The sequence below is a fragment of the Oxyura jamaicensis genome, chromosome 2, assembly GCF_011077185.1.
Source record: "Oxyura jamaicensis isolate SHBP4307 breed ruddy duck chromosome 2, BPBGC_Ojam_1.0, whole genome shotgun sequence".
Classification (NCBI taxonomy): domain Eukaryota; kingdom Metazoa; phylum Chordata; class Aves; order Anseriformes; family Anatidae; genus Oxyura; species Oxyura jamaicensis.
Genome location: NC_048894.1, coordinates 157,764,153 through 157,787,347, shown reverse-complemented (window position 1 = coordinate 157,787,347; position 23,195 = coordinate 157,764,153). Strand labels below are relative to the sequence as shown.

The 23,195-nt window shown below is 44.0% G+C and overlaps 1 protein-coding gene across 1 annotated transcript in view; it reads left to right on the top strand.

Moving 5' to 3' along the window:
* The window catches only part of SCRIB (scribble planar cell polarity protein), a 113,606-nt gene that overhangs the window by 62,429 nt on the left and 27,982 nt on the right, over positions 1 to 23,195 (top strand). Inside the window, exons 23-33 of the mRNA XM_035318143.1 lie at positions 1,887 to 2,063; positions 2,977 to 3,093; positions 5,200 to 5,388; positions 6,078 to 6,197; positions 6,449 to 6,505; positions 9,543 to 9,602; positions 10,365 to 10,448; positions 15,343 to 15,750; positions 17,986 to 18,054; positions 22,408 to 22,458; positions 23,056 to 23,097. Coding sequence (XP_035174034.1) covers positions 1,887 to 2,063; positions 2,977 to 3,093; positions 5,200 to 5,388; positions 6,078 to 6,197; positions 6,449 to 6,505; positions 9,543 to 9,602; positions 10,365 to 10,448; positions 15,343 to 15,750; positions 17,986 to 18,054; positions 22,408 to 22,458; positions 23,056 to 23,097 — 1,374 coding nt within the window. The remainder of the gene's footprint in view (positions 1 to 1,886; positions 2,064 to 2,976; positions 3,094 to 5,199; positions 5,389 to 6,077; positions 6,198 to 6,448; positions 6,506 to 9,542; positions 9,603 to 10,364; positions 10,449 to 15,342; positions 15,751 to 17,985; positions 18,055 to 22,407; positions 22,459 to 23,055; positions 23,098 to 23,195) is intronic.

Genomic DNA, 23,195 nt, shown 5'->3' with positions numbered 1-23,195 from the left:
ACTGGCCTTTAGAGTCAGGTTGGAGAGAGCCTTAATGCTGTGCCAGCACTGCTCAGCAATAGCCAAAGCATGGGTGTGGTATCAGTGCTGTTCTAGCTACGAGTGCAAGGCACACTGCTCTAATGGGCTGATGTGGGGAAAGTTAACTCCATCCCAGCCAGAGTTAGTACAATATTAAAAAAAAAAAAAAAGTCCTACAAGATGATCACTATATTATCACCTAATTGAAAGTTAGCACCATGTAATAACATTACAGAACATATCAATGGACTCCAAACCGGGTGGCAGTTTTCAAGAGGTAGGGTGTCAGTGAATGGGAGGGCTCCCAGATGGATTTTACAAGGATTTGTACCAGACCTGATGCTATTCAGCCTTAGCAACTGTGTGAACGTAAATCTCAAATTGCAGCCAAGAAACTGAACAAAAATATACTGCAATTGCAATTCATAATGAGGAGGAAAGATGGAAGTCGATTACTTTTTCCTCTTCAAAGAAATACACTTTGATATAACTAAGCATGAGATTTTGCATCTAGATATAGTTGGTGTAGACCAGTTTTCCCTTTTACACTATTTTTTTCTGGAAAGCAGTAACTTTGAAAAGCATAAGAGCATCATAACAAATGAACTGTAATATGAGTTCCCAGTGTAAAACAGTCATCCAAGTGATACTTGGACATGTAATAAGGGACAGTGAAGGGAACTGAAACTCGAAACTCATCTGAAGGCAGTGCTGGCTAAGCCAAAACCAAAATCCGTAGTCAGTTGAAATACCTGCAATTTCAAAAGATTTTAGATGGTGAAGAGGAAATGAAAGTGACAAAGATTATTCAAAGCTACGAAGATTTTTCAAAACTGCAAAAAAAAGTAATATAATTGTGAAATTTGGAAATTGCGAAGTACCAAGGGGTGCTTTTTCCTATTGAAAAAAAAAATAAACTGTACCTTGAGGAAAAAAAAAAAAAGAAAAAGAAAAATAATAAAAAAAAAGACAATATTGGGCTGAAAACTGAGGAGAGATTTGAAGTAGCAAGAATAATTATTCATTGGGAAAATTTTGTAAGATGGTCGTAGTCTCTGCAGCCCTGAACACCTTCAAATTGAGGTTAGATATTCATCTGGGAGATAACTGTTAAAACACAGTTTTCTTCTGAGCACAGAAGGCAGTGGTGCATATAATGACCTGTGATAATCATCCACTGGGTTAGTTGACTACTTCTGGCCTTAACAACAAAAGTGGAAATGCCATTTGAACATTGTCCAGTAGCAAATAAATGGTACTATAAGCAGTACCAGTTGTATCAAGTTTTGCCAGATGACTGAAAATCTATGTCCTTTCTGCTTGTGTCACAGCCTCCCTGATGTCTTGATATATGGACAATTTTCAAGGCATTTGCTCAATCTTTGCAACATCAGTTCAACTTTTGTGACATTAAGGCTGAGTTTGTATCTCTCTGGCTACTGTCTTGCCTTCCAAGGTACTGGTGATTTAGCACATTTTTCCAGTGCTTCAGAAGTCTCCAAATGAGAAAGAGTTTGAGTGAGAGTACATGTACATGGTTGTACACTGTGCTTAGAGGATAGAACTGACCTTTTTATGGAGGCTTTCTGAAAGTCAGTAACACAGTAATGCACTTGAGCAGCTTCTTCACAGGTGTAATACCCCTCGGGGAACTTTATCTGTGGAAGGCAAAACATGCCTCAAGATGTTGGAGGATAGCATAGGGACATGATAAAAATTGGCCCTTACACCTTCCTCCTGCTGAAGTCGATAACACTTATTTGCTGTTCACCTGTTTTTCAAGCATGTCTACAGGTTTTATCAGTGTATGTCCAAGAGGAGATGGAATTTTCTTTTCTAGTTGTAACATTAATGATTCTTTGTAGGTCATTCCTCGTGGGTTGGCATCTCGCAGTGGACTCCGTGTAGGGGACAGGATTCTGGAAGTGAATAGTATTGATCTGCGCCATGCTACCCACCAGGAAGCAGTGAATGCCCTACTCTCCAACACCCAGGAGCTGACTGTGTTAGTAAGACGAGATCCGCCACCACCTGGTATGCAGGTAGGTTCTGAGTAAAAGCACTGAGGTAAGCTGCACTCTCTTCTTGTTAGAAGGATCAACTCTGAAGGCAATTTCTTATCTAGTTGGAAGTCTGGGTCTAGGATACAGCCAAACTTCTGGCTAAAGTTTCTGGATCCAGAGGAAAGTTTCTGGATCTGGAGGAAGGCCACAAGGATGAACAGAAGGCTGGAACACCTTTCATATGAAGATAGGCTGATGGAGTTGGGGTTGTTCAGCCTGGAGAAGAGAGGTTCTGGGGAGACCTTATAACAACCTTCCAGTACTTAAAGGGGGCCTACAGAAAAGAAGAGGAGGGACTCTTTCATCAGGGAGTGTAATGACAGTACAAGGGGTAACTGTTCAAAACTAAGATAGGGTAGATTTAGATTAGATATTAGGAAGAAATTCTTCATGGTGAGGGTGATGAGGCACTGGAGCAGGTTGCCCAGAGAAGTTGTGGATGCGCCATCCCTGGAAGTGCTCAAGGCCAGGCTGGATGAGCAATCTGATCTAGTGCAAAGTGTTCCTGTTCATGGCAGGGGGGTTGGAACTAGGTGGTATTTAATGTCTCTTTCAACCTAAATCATTCTATGATTCTGTAATTCCTTTGTGGAGGAATCCATTCTCATGTAAGTACATACACGGTCGAGGGCTGTGGAGGGTCTCTTGCCAGGACCATGATGATATTGTGATCGTAATTGATCATTCTCAGATTTCACAAAGACTGGTCTTGAACAGGAGACAGGAATACAGAAAGGGCAGAGCCACATAAAAAAGAATCAACTGTGCCAAATGAGTGAATTCAGGCCCCTTTCACTATATTTAGAATATGGCCAATTACTGAAACGTTTTCCTCAACAATCCCAGCCTGAACTTAACCCAGAAACAAGGAAGACTGTTTCTGTATTTGCAGGAAATATGCATTGAAAAGGCTCCAGGAGAGAAGCTGGGCATCAGCATCCGGGGTGGAGCAAAAGGTCATGCTGGAAATCCATTTGATCCCACTGATGAAGGCATCTTCATTTCCAAGGTACTGGACCACGAATTCTGCAACTTGGTTGCATGCAAGGACTGATAGGGAGAAAGGTGACCCTTGTGGGAATTTGTTTTGTGAGCTCTCTCCACTTTTCACTGGGTACACTAATTCTCCTTTCGTTTTTAGTTTTTTCTCCATCCGCTGAAGCATGTGCATGTGTTTCCTTTCATATTTCCTCCTCAACAACAGCTGTAAAATTTCTCATTTCCTATGTTTACCTTTATTTTTGCCTTGCATTCTTTCTTTTGTTCTTTTTCCATTACACAAATCCACTCTTCTTTCTTTTTCCCCTCAATTTCTATTGCTTCCCTCAAGTGCTTGTGGCCATTCTGCCCACTGAAACATGCATTCATTTTCCTCCTTTCATTGAAAGCATTATGAATTAATTCCTGACTGTACCTCATGTGCAGTGCACCATGTGTGTAATTTTTCCCTTTTGTTTGTGACTGCTTGTGTGCATACTCATTTGTCATGTTGCTTTTTCCCAGGAAGTAACACAAGTTTTATTTTCAACAAAATACTATATATAAGTTTATACTTCTCCTGACATTTGTCAAAAAGTACTGCATCTTCTTTCTTACCAAGGGAGCATAGTGATGAGGAGTGTAATTTCACATCCCTTGCTTGCTTTGGATGTTCATATTAATGTCACTGTTTCCTTTTCTAGCTCATATGTTAGGGTGGAAACTCTGCCCCTACTCTAAAGAGTTCTTGCTGGATGGTGGATGCTCCATAGCTGCCAGTTAATCCTTTGTAGTAATTGGCTGCTGTCACCCAACGCTATGGAGGACAGACAGGTTCTTTAGGGATCCTTGGCAGAATAAGGACTGGCCACAGGGCTGTGATTATAATTAGAGATTTACTATTTCATTAAAAAAAAAAAAAAAAGTTAACAACCATCATAGCTTGTTATCAACAATTTCTTACACTTAGTGTTGTCCGTAGGTTCATGCCCAGTGCGGCGTGCCAATAAGTACACAGAGTCAGAATCCACACAAAGGTCTTTTAATTAAATAATTATATAAATCTGCAGAGTCAGGTGCTTGGCGATCTTTTGCAAAGCAAGTATACCTCTGGCTCAAATGACTGTAACTTATACACAGCAAACTTGTGAAAACTCTATCTTTGGCTACTTTTGATTGGCTATTACAGCTCACCTAACTTAGCTCCACTGAGTTTGCGCATTACAGAGGAACAGTGAGGGGGAGGGCACAGCACCAAATCCCGCATTAGCGTACATTAGCGTTTTGATAGATGTGATTTTAATATGCTAATGACCTTTAATGAGCAAAAGGTTACTATAGGTCAGTCTGGGGCTGTTTTTCTCCTTGTTTTTTACGTTTTATCGCTTATCTTCCTTGCTTCTGCTAGCTCGAGGCTACTTGTCTCTTTCTTTCAGCTAAAAAACTACGCAAGCTATCGAAAGACTACACAAGCTACAGGCCTTCCTATTTTCTTCAAGGTTTTCTTGTTTGTTTGTTTGTTTGTTTGTTTTTTTCCAGCTTTGGGACTACATTAGCGTGGCTTATAGTTGCACAGAATTTCTAGAATTCTCAGCTACACGGGCTTTTCAGTCATCTGGATGGACCCTCTTACCAATCAGTGTGTGATACAGTCAGAGTCAATCGGGTAGTTATTGATGGTTTTTGGATATCCTCATCTTCATCTTCCTGTTCCTCTGATGGCCCAGCCTCGTCTTCTTCACAGAAGAAGGCAGGTGCCGATCTCTTCTCTCTGGTGACCAGCAATAGGACCCGAGGGAATGGAGTCAAGCTGCGACAGGGGAGGTTCAGGCTGGATATCAGGAAAAGGTTCTTCACCAAGAGCGTGGTCACACACTGGAACAGGCTCCCCAGGGATATAGTCATGGCAACAAGCCTGTCAAAGTTTAAGAAGCGTTTGGACTATGTTTTTAGTCATATGGTCTGAATTCTAATTTTTGCATAGACCTGTGTGGAGCCAGGAGCTGGACTCGATCATCCTTGTTGGGTCCCTTCCAACTCAGGATATTCTGTGATTCTATGATTCTTCCTGATGGTCTCCATGTTTACTTAATCTTAACTCCTGAAGTAAAATCTTGATTCTGCCCATTCCTTGTAGGTGAGCTCCTCTGGTGCTGCTGCTCGGGATGGCCGTCTGAAGGTGGGAATGCGGATCCTGGAGGTGAATCATCAGAGTTTGCTGGGAATGACACATACAGAAGCAGTACAGATTCTGCGAAGTGTGGGTGACACACTCTTGGTGCTGGTGTGTGATGGCTTTGATCCCAAGGCTGCAGCTGCCATTGAGGTAAAGAGCGAAGTACAGGGTGCCCTTGTAGTGACCAGTACTGTAAGGATCCCACCTATTCTGCAAAGAAGATTGCTGGATTTTCCAGCCTTTTGCTGTAGATTTTTTTTTGAGTTCCCAGATTTCAAAGTTTGGTCTCCTGCTGTATGAACTGGAAGTGGTTGGTGGTTCATAAATCAGTAGTCTCCCAAGGCTGTATATCTTCTGCTGATTACAGAGCTGTTTCACTATATCACTGTGCTGACTAGAAATGTAGTTTTCAAACTAATTGTGTCCGGTATATTTTATGCCTATTTTTTGTTGTACTGACTGATGTTACTTTTAAAATAAATTTCTGTCTGTCTATTGGAGATGACCTTTCCCCACAGGAAAACACCCATAGCAAGCCCGTGCCTTATCAATTTTTTGAGGCTTATCAAGTAAGCTTTTTTTTTTTAATCCTTCATTAGATTATGTGCTCAGTTCTTGGTAACCTTGCCCCTTTCTGTACCTGTTTCAATTCAGATTCTTCTTTCTTAGCCCTCAATTTCCTTGTGTAACTGACCATTGAAATAAAGTTTTAAGCTGTGAAACAGTTCTGACTAGCCTAGGAGCATCTTAGTACTCTACATCTGGTAACCCAGGATATAGAATTTTTTGTATGGTATACTATGGGCCTTCACCATGTTTATTCCCTTTTTGCTTTGTAGATGTCTCCAGGAATTATTGCAAACCCTTTTGCTGCTGGTATGGGGCGGAAGAATAGCCTAGAAAGTATCTCATCTATTGATCGTGATTTAAGCCCTGAAGAACTGGAGATCCTACAAAAGGTGAGTATTCTGGCTACAGCTGGGAGAATGATGAAGAGTGGAAAAAGTTTCCAAAAATCTCAAGTATCTCCCTCAGTGTGTGCAATCTGCAGTATAATGGACAATGGACTTCCTTTTTATGGGATCAGCAGTTCCCAGCACTTTTATCAGGAATGCACTAGGACTTGACTCTGAAATCTTCATGGGGCTGCAGGTGCTCCATGTGAGGAGAGAGCACTGGGTGAAGTGGCTCTAATTTTGGTCTCTCCTAGGAGATGGAAATGGTGAGAGAAGCAACTCAGTGGGAGAGAGAAGAAATGGAGAAAGTGGTGAGAGACTTTTCATGTAGTGGAATCTGTTCTTGACAGTTCTGCTAAGTCTGTGAGCCCTAAGGAAATGCCACAGATTACCTCTACCTAAATGTGATTGCCGTGGGTAACTTTGGGCCGTCTCTCTCCATAGTGCACCTCTCAGTTATTGTAGTTGCTTTTTGGCTTTGCCATACCTTCCTATGTACTTTTTTGATGGTACTTACTGTTCTTTGTGGAGTTTGTCTTTGTTACTTGCCGATACTTTCTGACCAAGGTTTCCTCAAAGCTGCAACTTTGAGGAAAATGGCCTGTTATCTTGGAAGTCCCACTTTAATCAGTTCTGTGTAGACAGCACTCCATGGTCTGACAGAGCTTTTCTGAGCAAAGATGAGAACACACAGCTCAAAGTTGCACCGAGCTTGAAGAATTGACCCTGTTAATCAATCAGAAGTTGGTGCTCCTCATGGCCATTTTTCTGATTGGTCATGAGAATTTTGTATTTCTACCCATTAGTTCAGTCTTTCACAGAAATAGATTAGTAGAGACAAGCCTCTCAGTACTTAGGCTTTCTAGTTATCCTTCTTAAAACTGTAATTTATTCAGTCAGATCCTTTTGGAAAATTAGATTCTTCAGTACTGTCAGTTGTAAATCTGTTTTCCTGGCAGATGAATGTGTGTACATGTTGCAGGCATTTTTTCAGGTTTCCAGTTTAGATCTACTATAATATTTATGTAGGTTCTATGTGTAGTTGTAATTCCTCAGCTAGATGGGCTTCAGTAAACCTGTTTTTTGTTTGTTTGTTTGGTGTGTGTGTGTGTGGTTTTTGGTTTTGTTTTTACATTTGCTGTACCCCAAGAGTGCAGTTTTGTTGGCAGTTCTGGATGGAGATTATCCTTCTAGTTCAGTTAACACTTGAGGTTTTATTTTTTTATTTTTTGGAAAAAACAATAATGGGCACAGGCTGTAACAGTATGGAACAACGAACAAGAAAACAGCCTTATGACTTTTCAGTCATGCAGTGTGTAATCATTAAATATATGTATTTTATATAATCCTACCCTGTCTTCTGGTCCACGACTGGTATGGGCTATGCAGGAATATGACTTTATGAAAGACTGCAGTAGAGAGACAAAAGGGGTTCAGCATGTTACAGATTGCCTTTTGAAACTTTTTTCATCTTTGATAGCACAAAGTTTGGTTAGATTGACATCACCATGTGCAAGAGTTGAACAAGGGTTGTCTGTCTTAAGGATCTGCAAAGTGTTCTGATGGTGTCTGAGACCTACACGTACAGGGGAAGTCTTCCAGTGGACCATATAGAATTATAGAGTAATTCAGGCAGAAAGGGACCTCTACAGGTCTTTTGGTTCAGCTCTCTGCTCAGAGCAGAACCAACTTAGATAAGATTTATTTTTTTTCTTATAAAATTCTCCTTCCTTGCATAGGAAGGAAAGTAGAGTGATATGTTGTGATTTCAGAAAACCTATTTTTGTAGTGTTACTGTTGCAGCAAAAAATATTCCTACCAGTTTTAAATTGGTAGCATATGGATCTGAAAGCTCTCTAATAGCCTTCAGATGTTAGAAGTTATTACCCACATTTTTAAAACCTCTGGATAAACCAAGAGCCAGTCCTGCTTCAAAACCATGTGGCTCTGTCTAAGCACGTTGCATTAGTTCAGTCATAGGTGGGTAAAGGCTTTTCCAAAATTTATGCTGAGATTACTTAAAAATACACCCAGAAACTGTCAAGACAATCAAACAAACAAATAACCACCAAAAGACAGAAAAGCTTTTATGATTGAGTGGGTAGCCTTGGCTGTCTCTCATTTTAAAAAGTACTGATGGCATTATGATTGCTTTTTATGAAAAATTTGAACTTGAAAGATTACTGTCAGTTTGAATATCCAATTTTACAGATAATACTTGTCCAAAATATGCGTAACCAGCTCTAATGTAGACTTTAGCATAAGTATCCCTAAATATGCCATTGGGTCCTGTGATCCACCAGAGCATTATTGTCTTCTCATGTCTCTCATTACTGCCTGGAGATCGGGGGTGTGATGTGGGGCATTGATTATTTGCTAGTGGTAATGCACAGAGGTTTTCGAAGAGGCGAGCTAGGTGCATATCAGAATTTTCAGGTGGCTCCCTCTGCATTTCTCAGATTTATTTCCAGCCTTGGGATTTCTGGACCATCTGGGTGCTGCTGTTTGGGAGCAGTCGAGAGGGCTGGAATACGCAATAGAATGGACAAATTATGTTCCTTTTGTCCGCAGCCCTCACTCTGCAGCATAGGTTCTGGGGGAAAAGTCACAAAATGCACAGATATCATTCTTCTGTTACAACAAATAACACATATTATTACCTTCTTCTTGCAATTTTGAGGCAAGGCTGTAGTAGGGTGTGTGAGATTAGTCATCTCTTTCGTGACTCTTTCATGATATTCCTGTGCTGTGCTAACCAGCCGCTTTTAAGCCCTGCCTACAATTTCTGTCTGTCTATAGCCTTTTGGCTGTGATGCTGTTAACAAGCATGTGATTTTTTTAGGTCTTTTTCCTTGATGGAAAGGAAAAGCCTGTGCTCTTTAGATTTGTTTTTCCATTCCCTCCAAGCTTCCCCAATCTGTGCTCTGTCAAGATGTCTCTTCTAGCAATAAGCAGTCTTCTCCTATCCCTCAGTGATGGTACGGTTTGTGCTGCTTTAGGCAGCTTTAGCTCCCCTTCCTTTTCCCCAGGATTGGCCCTGCTGAGGATCTTAGAGACATCTGCCCTCTTCCCCTCCTCTGGTGACACCCTGGCTTGTATTGTGTGAGGTGTCTGTTCCCATCTGTTTTGGTGGCAATAACCTAGCTCATGCAGAATGCCAACTTCTCTTTCCCTGGGCCCAACTCATGTGCTGGATTTCTGCTCGTCCCATCCTGGTGCCAGCCCTGTTCTGTTCATGCCTCTCTGTTCTCCCCTCAAATTATTGCCCAGCATGGTGCTGACCTCTTTCCCTCTCTCTTTGCCTGCACTGCTTGGATGCTGCTCTGACTCTGTCCTGTCTCATGGAAGGAGTGGATGCGTAGGGAGCGGGAGGCAGCCACACAGCAACTTGAGGAGGAGGCGGCGGAGGTGAGGAGCATGGTGGGAGGGTTGGAGAGTTACAGAAAAATGCCACGACTGGATTTAAAGCCTAGAAAAATATCTAAAAGTAGAAGCACTCATTCCCCTCAATTTGTGTTCTCCCCTCACCACTAACCCCCTAAAAAGACTTGACTTCAGGATATAAGAGAAGATACCAGGAATGAAGAAGTCTTTAATGTGATTGAGAAAGTAATGCTGAAAAACAGTGGCTAAAATTTGAAAGCCAGGCAAATTCAACTGGAAAGTAAAAACAAACAAAAGTATACAATGAGTTTGAGTTAAGGTAGAGAAAAGATACCACTTTCTCAAATATCTCCATCTCCAGACTGGAAGTCTTTCTGGATGCTATTTATAATAATAATAATAATAATAAATAATGGTGAGTATATAATATGCTTTTCTCTTCCTGTAAGGGAATGGATGTGTGCACACTGGGGCAGGAGAAATGGTGAGGATCTGTGCACCAGTGGATGACCAAAGGCCCATTGTGGCATGATTTCTGCAGTTTTTCTCAAGGCCAGCATCTATCATGTTTCCCTGTGGTTGTGTCTGGAACAATTCCAGGTTCACTTCCAAGCGTGGGAACTTCCTGCATAGTTTGGAAATAAGGCTGTGGTTATTACTAGGGGTGGTTTCCTTTCAATTGCTCTCTATAGTTGATTTAGTTGACTTTTGGCCTGATCTCTTCCTGGTGTTTGTGTTGTTTTTGTTTGTTTGTTTGTTTTCGCTCCCCCCTTTGCCCCTCTCCAGAATATCACGAGTGAACCTTTGAGACTGGACTATCGGACCCTGGCTGCTTTGCCCAGCAGTGGCTTACAGAGAGTCAATCGCACTGTAAGTGAGGGGCTGTTGAGTTGTGGGTCCCTGCATGGGAGAAGCTGTGATCATCCCCTTACCTGCCCTCACCTTGTGCACTAGTGTGAGAGATGATGGTACTCTCAGCAGAACTGTAGTAGACTTCCAACACTGAAACAGGAGGGAGCTGTAAACAGAAAGATCAGAATGAACAAAACAGGAGAGCAGAGCGACAGGTTGCCTCCCGTTTTGGAAAGGAAAGCGGCCTCTGTAGTTGCTGAGACACAGAAGAAGGTGTCTCAAGGCAGAAAGAACAGCTCAACAGGAGAAAAGAATATGTGTGAATGGGAGTGTGTGGGGAGTTGTCATAGAAGGAGGCAAGTACTGAAAGCTGCAGAATAGGGAGGGGAAGATTTTGCTGGACACAGAGGACAACAGAGAAAAAAAGGGATGCAGGGCACTGTGCAGAGAAAAAAGGGGATGCAGGGCACTGATAGCAAATGTATTAAAGCAAAGTCAAGACCCATCTAGAACTGCAAAAGGCAAAGTAGAAGTGATTGCATTATCACAGCCTTGGATACTTCCCACCTCTCTGCATTTCAGTCCCTGGTTGTGGTGGTTTTACCCTGCTAGGCAACTGAACACCACAACCTCTCTCTCACTTCCCCCCCTCAGATGAGGAGGGGAAGAAGTAAAGAAAAGAACAACTCATGGGTTGAGATAAGGATAATTTAATTAAAGAGAAAAAAATATTAAGGAAAATTTATTATTAAACAATTCAACTAAAGGGAAAAAAAGGAAAGGGGAAGAGGGAGGGGGAAAGGGAATAACAAAAGAAAACAAGTAAAGGTATGTGGAAGTGCAGAGGAAAGAAATTACTCTCTACTTCCACAAATGAGCAATGCTTGACCACGTCCTTGAAGCAGGGCCTCAATGAACGTAGCCGGTGTTCGGGAGGAGGACAGACGTTTTCACAATGAGAGCCCACCCCTCCCCTCTTCTTCCTTTTCCCACCTTTTATTGCTGAGTGTGACATCATATGGTATGGAATATCCCTTTGGTTGGTTTAGGTCAGCTGCCCTGCTGATGTTTCTTTCTCACTTTTTTGCCCACCCCCTAGGAGGGTCAGAGAGAGTCCTGATGCTGTGCCAGCACTGCTCAGCAGCAGACACAGCACTGCTGTGGTACCACTGCTGTTCTAGCTACAAGTGCAGAGCTCAGCACTGTATGGGCTGCTGCAGGGAAAGTTAACATCCCAGACCCAGTACACTGGTATACAGAGGCAACTCAGCAAAGAGAAAATTCAGATTTCACAGATTTCATGAATTACTGTCACCCATCCTTCCTGTGTTGTTCAAAGTCTCAACTCACCTCTCCATCTCTGTTTCCTTTGGTCTTGTTTTGTCCTCTGTGTATCATACCTATTCTACCGTGTTTCTGCCTGCTCCTTCAGAGACACATTCTCAGTCTTAACCTCTATTTCCTTTCCTGCTATTGCAGCAAGACCACCCCTTTGGTGGCTAAGTATCTCTTGTCCTTCCACTGCCACCAGACCTGATGTTTTCTGTGTTCTCATTCCACTGTTTCAGGATAATCTCTTTTACATTTACTTGTCTCCATTTCGTTCCATCCAGACAGGTCTTCTCTCCTATTCATCTGTCCTCTTGTTGATTTCAGGCCCTCTTGCTTTTCTGCTTTCACACTGATTAGAGGTCTGCTTTGCCACCAGCTTTGACTCATATTGTTCCACCCTATGTTCCCCGGCTTTGAGTTTTCTCTCCTGGCTGTTCACACAGAAAACTTTTATCAGGAAAACGTTTAAAGTATTCGTAGCATCTCTTAATGTAACTTAGTAGCTGGAAGCATGGAGATAGCCAGCCCCATGCAAGCAGCTGCTTCTTGATGAACAGCCTGTGTCTTCCAGAGCAGAGCAGCATTTGGGAGCTTGTGCCTTAGCGGTCTGTGTCAGCCCAGGAATGCTGGGCACTGGAATGTGCAGCCGAACACATTGGAATGCCAGCGTGTAAGGGCGGCATCTATAAATGTCCCATCTCAGGGGAAGGGCCAATTAGTGCCTATGTTTATCTTCTTCCAGCTGTCTTGCACAGCCTTGTTTTTGCTTTGTTTGAAAAAAATAAACCTGCTCAGATTGTGAGATATGGGCTTCAAGGCCAGCAAGGTTCTGGCTTTCCTTCAGTAACTGCACATAGCCTATTTGATGACTGACTGGAAGATTCAAGCATGGTTTGGTCCAGCCAGCAGAAATTCCTGCAGTTCAGTTAGCAGGTTGTCTATCTGCAGATAGCCTGCCTGGATTAAGAGGGCTAATACTATTGCCCTATTCCCATGGTATGTTTCTTTTTCTTCCTATACTTAGCCCAACTCTCTCACCAAGTACTATTTCCTAAACAGCGTCTTACACATCTTCTGTTGCTGTGTGATGCCCTGCAAGCGAGTGCAGGGCCTGCTGTTCTTCACACTGTGGAGCAGGAGTAGGTGCAGACCTCTGCCATATCTTTGCTGTAGCTCGCAGGTGGAATTTCTCATGGGGATGCCCCAAGAACTATGCCTAAAGAAAGGGCAGATGGTTGTCCATCTTGGATTAGTCCGTATTGCTGTGTTTTGGTCATTTTGTGACTAGAGTTACAGAGGCTTACTGTGCTGAATGCCTTTTGTGTTTGTATGGCTTTAAAATCCCAACTACAAATGTTAAGTTGAAAGCTGCATAAGAATATTCTTCTCAGTGATGCCCTCTGGCCATGCCAGCGTCTCAGTAACTCGGTGTCTTGCAGAGCACCCAGTGCACCAGAAATTCAGGATAATACCATCACATTAATAAAGGAGCTGTTGTAGTATTTCATTTTTCTGCATGTTACAGGTATGAAAACTATACCCATGAAAGATTGTGTCTAGCCACAACAAAACATTTAAACTCTTATTTTGCTTTCTGGACTAAAAGAAATGGATGAGACTTTACATCTCTCAGTAACAGGTCACCATTGTTATTTAATTAATAATCTGTACTATCTAGTCTGAATCTCTTCAACTTCTAGTCACTGATTCTTTCTCTGTAGCAGTGAGATTTCAGGTTAGGGCAAAGTGATAGATCAGAACTGCAAATGCATTTTCCACGGAGAAAGCATGGTAAAACATTACTGTCCTCTCTGCTGGACTGTGGAGTGACAGAGGCAAGGCTGGGGAAAGCACACTGCATTGCCAAAATCTTTGCCTACCCAAAACAGAAATTGTTACTTGTTTGATAAAAATAATCCATTGTGGAGAGGAGGGAGCAGGGCATCCTGCACTAGAATGCAACGCTGCAGCGGTAGTGCTGGAGATTAAAGGAGGAATATGTGAAGCTCAGTTCCAGTCATGTTGGTGAACAAAACAGGGCTTTGAGGTCTAAAAGACCTCATGCAGTCTTGGTGAGATGACCACCTCCACAGTGCCATAAAAGTGTCATTTATCTTTTTTCCCTTTGTGTGAGCAAGGTAGGCCTTAGTGACTGTGGGATTCACCTGGAATACACATTGTTCAGTATTTGTAGTCTCCTGTTTGGCAAGGGAAAGTGGCAGTAGTGCCAGAGTGGTCTGTCTGTAGGACCAGCAAACCCACCTTGCAGTGGTGGATTGCTAGTAGTGTTCTCATTACTGCATCCACAAGCAAACAAACAATGTTCCTGAAAATACTTTTTGCCTGGTGTAACTTTGTGTTTACTACAACTCTGCTAGTGTAGATTATGGCACTTTGGGAAAATAAGGTTGGATTTCTGGTTTGGGGTGTGTGATTTTTTTGATAGCAGTCTTACTAAAAAGTGGCATAGCTACAATAACAGTAATTCTAAGGGTAGCACAGGCTTCGTTGTCTGAAGAAATGTGATATGAGCCAGGGCTCTGCCATCTACTGCATTAGGTTGGGTTGGGACTGAGGGGCTGGGGGAGGGCCTCAGAAATTCCTGAGCCTCTCAGCTGCCATTGTAGTCACCAGCCCACCCAGCCCTTGAGAGCTATTTTTGTGACCGCTGCCATGACACGGGAACTGGAGAATGTGCTCTAAGCAGAAGGGGTCTTTCTCCTCCACAGCAGGCAGTTGGACAGAAGGAGTTTGGAACATTGTTCTGTGATTATCTCTGCTTTCCTGAAGAAGGCTTTGGCTGGGGTAACAAGCACTCTTTTATAGAAGTAGAAGAGGAAAGGTCAGTGCTTCATCTTGGATGGGTACAGTTGATCCTAGGCAGAATTGGAACTCTGTTTCAGTTCTGCCTTCAGTGAGAGTGCTGAAAGAGATCAGTGCTCTGTTAGCTATTATCTAGCTCTCTGGTACTAGCAGTTGATATGCGTATTTATGAAATGGGACCATAAAAGAACGATTGTACATGCAGATATGATGGATCTGCATGGGATGAGAAATACGGTGTTATTGTGTGACTGTATGGACGTGCACTGGAGCAAGATGCGAGATGTTACTCTGTAAGATAGTGCTGGAGCTACTTGAAAGTGTGCTGGGGTGAGACGGGCGATGTTTGGCTATGTAATGGTGGAGCTGAGAATGTGCTGTGGTAAGGTGGAAGACTGTGCTTGTGCAGGTTTTGGCAGTCACTTTAGCTAATGAGCAGCAGTGTTATTGTTGAGCTGCTGAAATGCAAGCTGGAATATGTATGAGAACTGGAAAAATGCAGGGAGTATGCATGTGCCTGTTGATTACTTGGTGTATGTATTGCATGCTGTGAGAACAAGTCCTCTCTTGGAAATTGTATTAAGGATCACAAGATCGGTGATAGAGCAGAAGAGAGGGAGGGGATGGTAGTACGGGAAGTAGTACTGAAATTCTTCTCTCCCCTATCCTTCAGCATCAGCAGCTGCTCTCTATTTTCTGCCTCCTCTCCTTTGCTCTATTCTTTTCATGTCTTTCTGATCATTTTGTTTCCTCGCAGCTTACTCAGTATAATAGGGCCAGCTCCAGAATGGAGGGTGACTGCGCTATGCTGTCTCCGCCAGTGGCCCAGGATAGCCGGGACTCCTCCCCAGAAACAGCTGCAGGCCTGATCAACAGACGTGTGCCTGGCCTTCCCCAGGACCCTGCATCACCCAACCAGTGTGCAAGTGGGGCAGAAAAGCCCCAGCTAGACAAGCAGGATCCCACAGGTTGCCCCCTGTCCCAGGACCAGATGCCAAAGACGCCAGAGCAAGAGTGTATGATCGACTCTCAGCCAATCCTCTTCAGTGAGAACCCCTTTGTGGTGGCTAACCGAAAGGGGAAAGCAGCAGGCAAGGCTTGTCTGGGGGGCCCACCCCTGGGCTATGGCAGGGAGGGAGTGCTGAAGACCAACCTTTACTTCAAGGCAAGCAGTCCCATGGCATGCTGTGTGTGGCATGCAATCACACAGTTAAAGCCACCTGCCTCCTACTAAACCACCGTGCATGCACTGGGCCCCAGATGCCAGGCTTGTGCAGGGGCTGGTCCCATCTAACATACGTGCTTCTGTGTGCAGTGGCAATCATTCACTGACAGTCAGTGAATTGTCCTCCAGCCACTAATGAACCCCAGTTATTGCCAAGTATGCATGCTGCTAAGCCCCTCTTTGTGAGGAGGCAGTGATGTAAGGACTGGGGAGGACCTTCTCTTCCCTCCTCCCTCCCCCCAACTCCACCAGTGTCTCTATGGGCAGGCAAAAATCAGGAACAGTGGTGTTCCTTGTCTACAGCAGTTGTGAGAGCAGGAAGTTGGCAGGGCTTGTAGAAGAAGGGTAATGGTATCACACGTTTGTATCTGGGCCTGAACAAACAGACATTTTTAGACCCCTGAAAACTAAGAGGCAGTGCAGCTGACATTGTTAATCTACAGCCCAGGAGCATGCTGTTCCTTGAAGTCACATGTTTCAGTATATCTAGGCTTTCAGTTGTCAAGGGAGAGCTTTGCTTTTCACTGTGAAAATCTGTTTGTATTTAGCTTCTTCACTGCTGCACAGCAAACGAATAGCTGAGCAAGGAGGACTAGGCCCAAAAACTTGCATGCCCCAGATTAGTACCACACCCACTTCCCTTCTTCCAAATTTCTGAGCCTTTTGGAGATTCAAAGAGCAAGAGAAGCAAAAGAACACTAGGCAAACACCATACCCCACCCAATACACACACACACACACAGAGAAGCAAACAAAACAAAACAACACCTAGCTATAGTTTTGTTAGATGTTTATAGCCTAGTTCTTTGGTGACAATTTGTTTTTCACATATGTATAGGCATTTTAAGAATAGGACAAGGCATGCAGTGGAATCTCTGTAACCCCTCAGTATATTCAAAGTCTGTGGTATGGACATAATAGAGATATATCCACCTTCAGAGTTAATGACTCAAAAAAGCAGGGGTTACAAAGGACTGGCCCTTTTTGAAGGCAGGTTTTATGCCAGATCAGCTATCATCAATCTGGAGGTGGGTGTCACAGTTAGCTTGCGCTAATCTAATTCCACATTGCTGTTGAAAGGAATTGATTCCCCTGGTCTGTATGTTCTCATCCTGTGTGCTGACACCAGAATTGTATGTCAACTTCATTAGGGAGCTTAACTATTTTCTTTGCAGAATTATTTTTTTGTAGAACAGCTCCCTCCTTGATGGATTGGTAGGCTGTGTGTTGTCGCACAAGGGAAGGGTTGGACAGAGGTACTAAGAAGCAGGGTAAGTGAGAACGTAGCAGTGGCATGGAAGTAGATGTGTTGAGACTGCCACATCTCTGTCACTAGAGTGCTAAGAAGAATCTGATGTTTTCTGTTCTTCAATATTGACCTCAGATTACATCTCCTGGCTTGGTCAGTAGAATTACTGTTGCCCAAGGCTGACCTGAATCCAGTTAACAGGATTCACTAGTACATGAGTATGGTATTAATTGCAAAGCCCTAAATTTACTTAATTCTCTAAATCCCAAACAACTTGTTTCCATCTTTAGGCATCTAAAATACTTTTCAAATCATGCTCCTTATTCACATGCACAGTATGGTAATTACCGGGGGCTCTGCTGTATTGTTGCAGTTGTTGGGGCTGGCTGTAGGCTGGCTCTCAGCCAGAGCACTGCTGGTCATAGGCTCCTGCAGAAGGGGTGAGAGCCCTGTCTTTCCTATGCTCGTCTGCTCATAAAGGGTCTACAATGGATGTGGCTGGGGATGAATATTGTCTCCTTTCAGTTGGGAGTGGCTTTTGTTGCTTGGTGTCTATACAACACAATGTCTGTCTAAACTGTGATTCATCCTGTTGAGGGCTAACAGGAAGTTAGGGGGAGAAGATTCCAGGAATGTCTTACAAGGCAGAAGGCTTCAACCTAATTCAGTTCGCCTTGCAAGGCATTTTGATGTGATCTGAGTTCTAACGTTCAATGTAATTCCCTTGCTATTTCTAGTACTTTTTGCAAGTTTCTGCCACATAACAGCTGTCATTGGACCAATGCTAACTCTGGTTTCTTGCGGTGAAGTGGCCAGTAGCTGGCATCAGGCTGGATATCAGTGTTCTCCCTTGCCTCCTGGTGTCACTGCAAAGGGAGATACATGGACGTTGCTGCTGTACAGTAACTTTGTTTTCTCTCTTGCAGGCTCCTTCGAGCGAGTCTGGCACAGGAATTTCCCGGAGAGAAACCCCCTATTCTCCTAGTAACCAGCAGGTGAGACTGTGCCCAGGACTAGCAATGCAGGGAAGGGCAGGCTGGCATGTGTCCAGGAAAAGACAGCACCAGGGCAGAAAGGCAGAAGAAGCCAAGGTTAATTGCTGTATTTCAGAGTTATACCTTTGTAATGGTGAAATATCCACCACAGGAGGCATCTAGAGAGCTAGGCAAGAGTTCTGAGTCTCAGAGACCTAGGAATATAATTAGCTAGTCATAAACTCAGTGGAGAGTTATTGCTCTGAGGCTTAATTTAATTGTCAGGGTAAGGAGCCTGGGGAGTACCTAGAGTGACTACAAAATGATAGTTGTCTTTTTTGAGAATGGCCTCACCAATGCTTTACATGAGACTGTATTAAATTATGACAATTGGTACTTCAGAAGAAATGGAGAAGTCCGGATTTGGAGAATCATCTCATGTCTGTAAACCACTGCTGCTTGGTCTCCCAGACTTATCCCTAGTTTTATCTGTGACTCTGCTGGCAACCCACATCATCTCTTCAGAAGAAAATCAAATCTGCAGCAGACAATTATAGGTTAGCCTACCTTTAGGGAATGATTTTCTAAAACAATTTGGTCAATCTGAAATGTGGGATTTTTTTTTTTTTTTGTCTTAATTTCATGCAACTTTTGATGTTTGACAGCATTATTTATCCTCACAAACTCTTCTTACCCATATCAGCTTTGATCTTTTCTTTTAAATCTTTCAAAGTCTTTGATTTCGCTTTTCATCCTGTGGCAGTAGGTTTCACAAGTTAAGCCTTTTGAAATGAGACCACTCTTTCTGAAAGTGGATTTTGAAATTTTCCCTTTACAGGCATATGTGTAACTGTATTTTGTATTAAGAGGTTGTGGTGGTTTTACTCAGCTGGGCAGCTGAGCTCCACCACAACTGCTCTCTCACTCCCCCTTCTCAAAGGGAAAGGGGGAGAAAATACAGTAGAAAGGTCTCAAGGGTTGAAAAAAGGACAGGGATATCACTCAACAGTTATCGTCACAGGCAAAACAGTCAGCATAGGGACATTAATGAAATGTATTACCTATTACTAACAAGCTAGAGCAGTGAGAAACAAACAAAGAAAACTACAAACACTTTGCCCCCATCCACCCTCTTTTACATCATCCCCCTGAGCGGCACAGGGGAATGGGGAATCAAGGACTGTGGTCAGTCCATAACACTTTGTCTCCAACACTCCTTCACAGTCACTCTCTTCCCCTGCTCCAGCATGGGGTTCCTCCCACGGGACACTGTGCTTCCTGACCTGATCATGCATGGGCTTCCCACAGGCAGCAGCTCTTCAAGAACTGCTCTGATATGGGTCTGCACCATGGGCTCCATCCATCAGGAGCAAAATACTCCAACATGGGTCCCCCATGGGCAACGTCTCCCCCCAGATCATCTCCTCCTGCTTGGTCTCCTCTCCATGGGCTGCAGCTCTGGCCCAGGGCCTGCTCCAGCGGCAGATCGCCACAGGCCACAGCCTCCTCCAGGCCACATCCACCTGCTCCACTGGGGACTCCGCCATGGGCTGCAGTGTGGAGATCTGCTCCATGTGGGACCCATGGGCTGCAGGGGGACAGCCTGCTCCATCAGGCACCTATCCACAGGCCGCAGGGGAACTGCTGCTCCCTGACGGGAGCACATCCTCCCCTTCCTTCTTCACTGACCTTGGTGTCTGCAGGGTTGGTTCTTAACTCCTGCTGTTGTGCAGCAGTTTTTTCCATTTCTCAAATCTACTCTAATGGAGGCGCAAACAGCATTGCTTACTGGCTCGGCTCTGACTAGCAGTGGGTCCCTTTGGAGCTGGCTGAAATTGGCCCTTATCTAACATGGAGCAGCTTCTGGATTCTTCTCACAGAGGTCACTCCTGCAGCCCCCTACTACCAAAATCTTACAACGTAAATCCAATATAGAGCTGTAATGAGTTGAAAATAGTACTGTGTACTCTGTTCTTAGTCATTTTGCTTCTGTTGCATTCCTTTTGGAGTGTGACTGCACCCCTACTATTCAGACCCAGCAGCTACCAGATCTTTCACTCAGTCATATCAGCAACCTGAGCATGACAAAAGCTATCTACTTTTTTGCTTTGTTAATTTTTAGCCCACTCAATGAGGTGAATCACATCATCTTGGAGTGAGGTGACCATTAACACTGACAAAGGAGAAGGGTCGGGACCACGTGGCTGGGGGTAGCAAATACAACTGTGGAGCTGTAGTGAGCAATAGCTCACTTCATCTTCTATTGCTTCCTTATCCTATCTTGCATCTTCCTTGATTCCTAGATCCTTTGATATCAAGTGAGCACCAGATACCCAGTAAGATTGGGAGACAATACTATTCATTAAAGTAATGCTATTTCAATGCATTCTGTTCCAGTTCCATACATTTATTTATTTGCTTTTTTGACAGCAGATCCTCAGAGGTGTATTTTGGGCTGTTTACCTGCCAGTTTTCTTTGAGATTAAGGTCTTTTTATCAAGAAGTATTCTTGGGGTGAAGATGATACTCCTCATTCTATATTGGCAAGAAATCTAGATATTGCCAGCAATGTGCACTTGCAGCCCAGAAAGCCAACCATATCCTGGGCTACATCAAAAGAAGCATGACCAGCAGGTTGAGGAAGGTGATCCTCCCCCTCTACTCTGCTCCTGTGAGACCCCATATGGAGTACTGCATTCAGCTCTGGGACTCCCTGCACAAGAAGGATGTGGACATATTGGAACAAGTCCAGAGATGATCAGAGGACTAGAGCACGTCTCATATGAAGAAAGGCTGAGAGAGCTGGGGATGTTCAGTCCAGAGAAGAGAAGGCTCCGGGGACACCTCCTTGCAGCCTTTCAATACATAAAGGGGGTCTTATAAAAAAGATGGAGAAGGACTCTTTGCTCAGGTAGATAATGATAGGACAAGGAACGATCTTCAACTAAAAGAGGATAGATTTAGACTAGACATTAGGAGGAAAGTCTTCACTGTAAGGTAATGAGGCACGGGAACAGGTTGCCAGGAGAAGTTGTAGATGCCCCATCCCTGGAGGTGTTCAAGGCCAGGCTGGATGGGGCCTTGGCCAACCTGATCACCTCAGTGGGTGACTTCCCTGCCTATGGCAGGGGGCTTGGAGTTAGATGATCCGTAAGGTCCCTTCCAACCTAAACCATTCTATGATTCTGTGATAGTAATTTACTCTGAGTTTAAAGAACATCAGCTCTCAGCTGAAAAACAAGGACAGGTCTCAAAGGGTGGCCCTGTATCTGCTCACAGAGTGATTTAGGATGGAAGGGACCTCTGGACTAAGACTCTGCTTGGAATAGACCCAATTAGATCAGGTTACTGAGGTCTATGTCCACTCAAATTCTGAACATCTCCAGAGATGGACAGTCCATATCTTTCTAGACACCATCTTCAATGTTTCAATGTTTGAGTACCATCACTGCAAGTCTGTTGTTTCGGGTGGGGTTTGTTTGTTGTTGTTGTTGTTGTTGTTTTGAATTAAACTAGCATTTGGCTAGAATGTCCCTAGTTCCAACGTGTCATGGGCAGCATTTGTGATACCCCTGATGCTTTTTGTTACAAATTAGTGACTCGGGTACTTGAAGATGCTTTGGTGTCACAGCTAGTGAAGCATGAGTCTTGCTAGTTGTATTCTCCACCCGTGTTATGTACATAAGCTTTCTGTCACAATTACATGATTTAATACTTTTTGAATCAAAGCCTTGTACAGCAGTCTCCTGCATGTCAGGTAAGATTCTATCTGGTAGATTTAGTTCTCTTTGGACAGTGAATGTTACACAAAATGGAACAGGTACCCCAGATGATACTGAAGGACATAAGGCAATTACTAGCCTTGTGGCTTGCATGTTTTCTGGGATTTCAGGAGACTGACCTTCAGGTTGTTGCTCCAAAGTAGAAATTCCAAGAAATGGCATCTCTAATTCTTTGTCTCCATCTATTTTTAATGTAAATTTATTGGTTTTGACATCTTGTAGTCAAACCAGAATTTACAGGCTTATTTCAGAGCTCAGAGAATTATTCAGAGAAGTCAAGTCCTTTGTCCAGAGGTTGGTGTCGTGATGGTATTGCCTGGCCTTGAGTTCTGCCAGCTTCTGATGGGGAGCAAGCAGGGTGGGGGGAGGAAGGATCTGTTTGTGGTGGGGTTGGGCATATGTACAGGGAACGACAGTGGGGCTTCCTTCACGGCAGGCAGCAAGGGTCTGCGGGGGGCAATGACGGCTCTGGATAACTGCAGTCTCTGTGCTGGGAAAGATGCTTGTCTCAGCCTCTCATGCAGGAACCCTGGTCTCTTCATTTTCTCTCCATTTTCTCCCCTGGCAATCCTCTGGCGTTACCTCTCTCCAGACACCTGCAGCCACTCGGCCTGCTCACCTGTCAGGCAGGGAGACCCGCTTTGTAAGTGCTTGTTGGTGTGCAGTGTGTGCTGCTGCTCTGTGCTGCTCTCACCCAGCACCACTGCTCATCTCATCTTCCGCCAGCTCTGCGCGCCCCTGCTTTTGGTCTTGGTGTGCACCGCGGGCTCAACACAGTGCCCAGAGCAGCCAGCCAAGGCATGAGAGGCTTTTCCCACTAGGCACTGATGAGATGGCATCTGGGAGTGCTTTCTGGCAGAGAAGCTGTGGTGCTGATAGCTTTGCTTGAGTGCAGTAGCAAGTGCAGAGTGCAGGGGATGTAAACAAGGGCCAGGATCAGCTGAGTTGGAGCAGAAAAGGAGAGGGTGGGGGTCAATGCATGGAGATGCACAGAGAGCTGTGAGTGCCTTCTCACATCACAGAGGAACTAGGAGCAGTTCCTCTTGTGTGAAGGCTCTGGACACTGGCTCCCCACTTGAAGAAGGTATTTCAGGGGTTGATATGGGACTTAAGATTTTTTCTGGTACAGGGGAGAGGGGTGTGGGTAAAGAGTTTGGTATCTTTTCTTTTGGTATGGAGCAGGGTTAGCTAAAGGATTCTGGCTTGGTCTTCACATTTACACCTTTATTTCTGTTTTCAGGCTTCCATTAATTTCATTGCATCACAGGATGATAGTAAATCAGTAAGTACATCTGTTATGAGACTTTGTTGTAATGTCCCTATGCATTCTGCAGTGCATAGAGCTTACCTGTTCCTTATGTGTGTGCTTGCTTTCAGCCC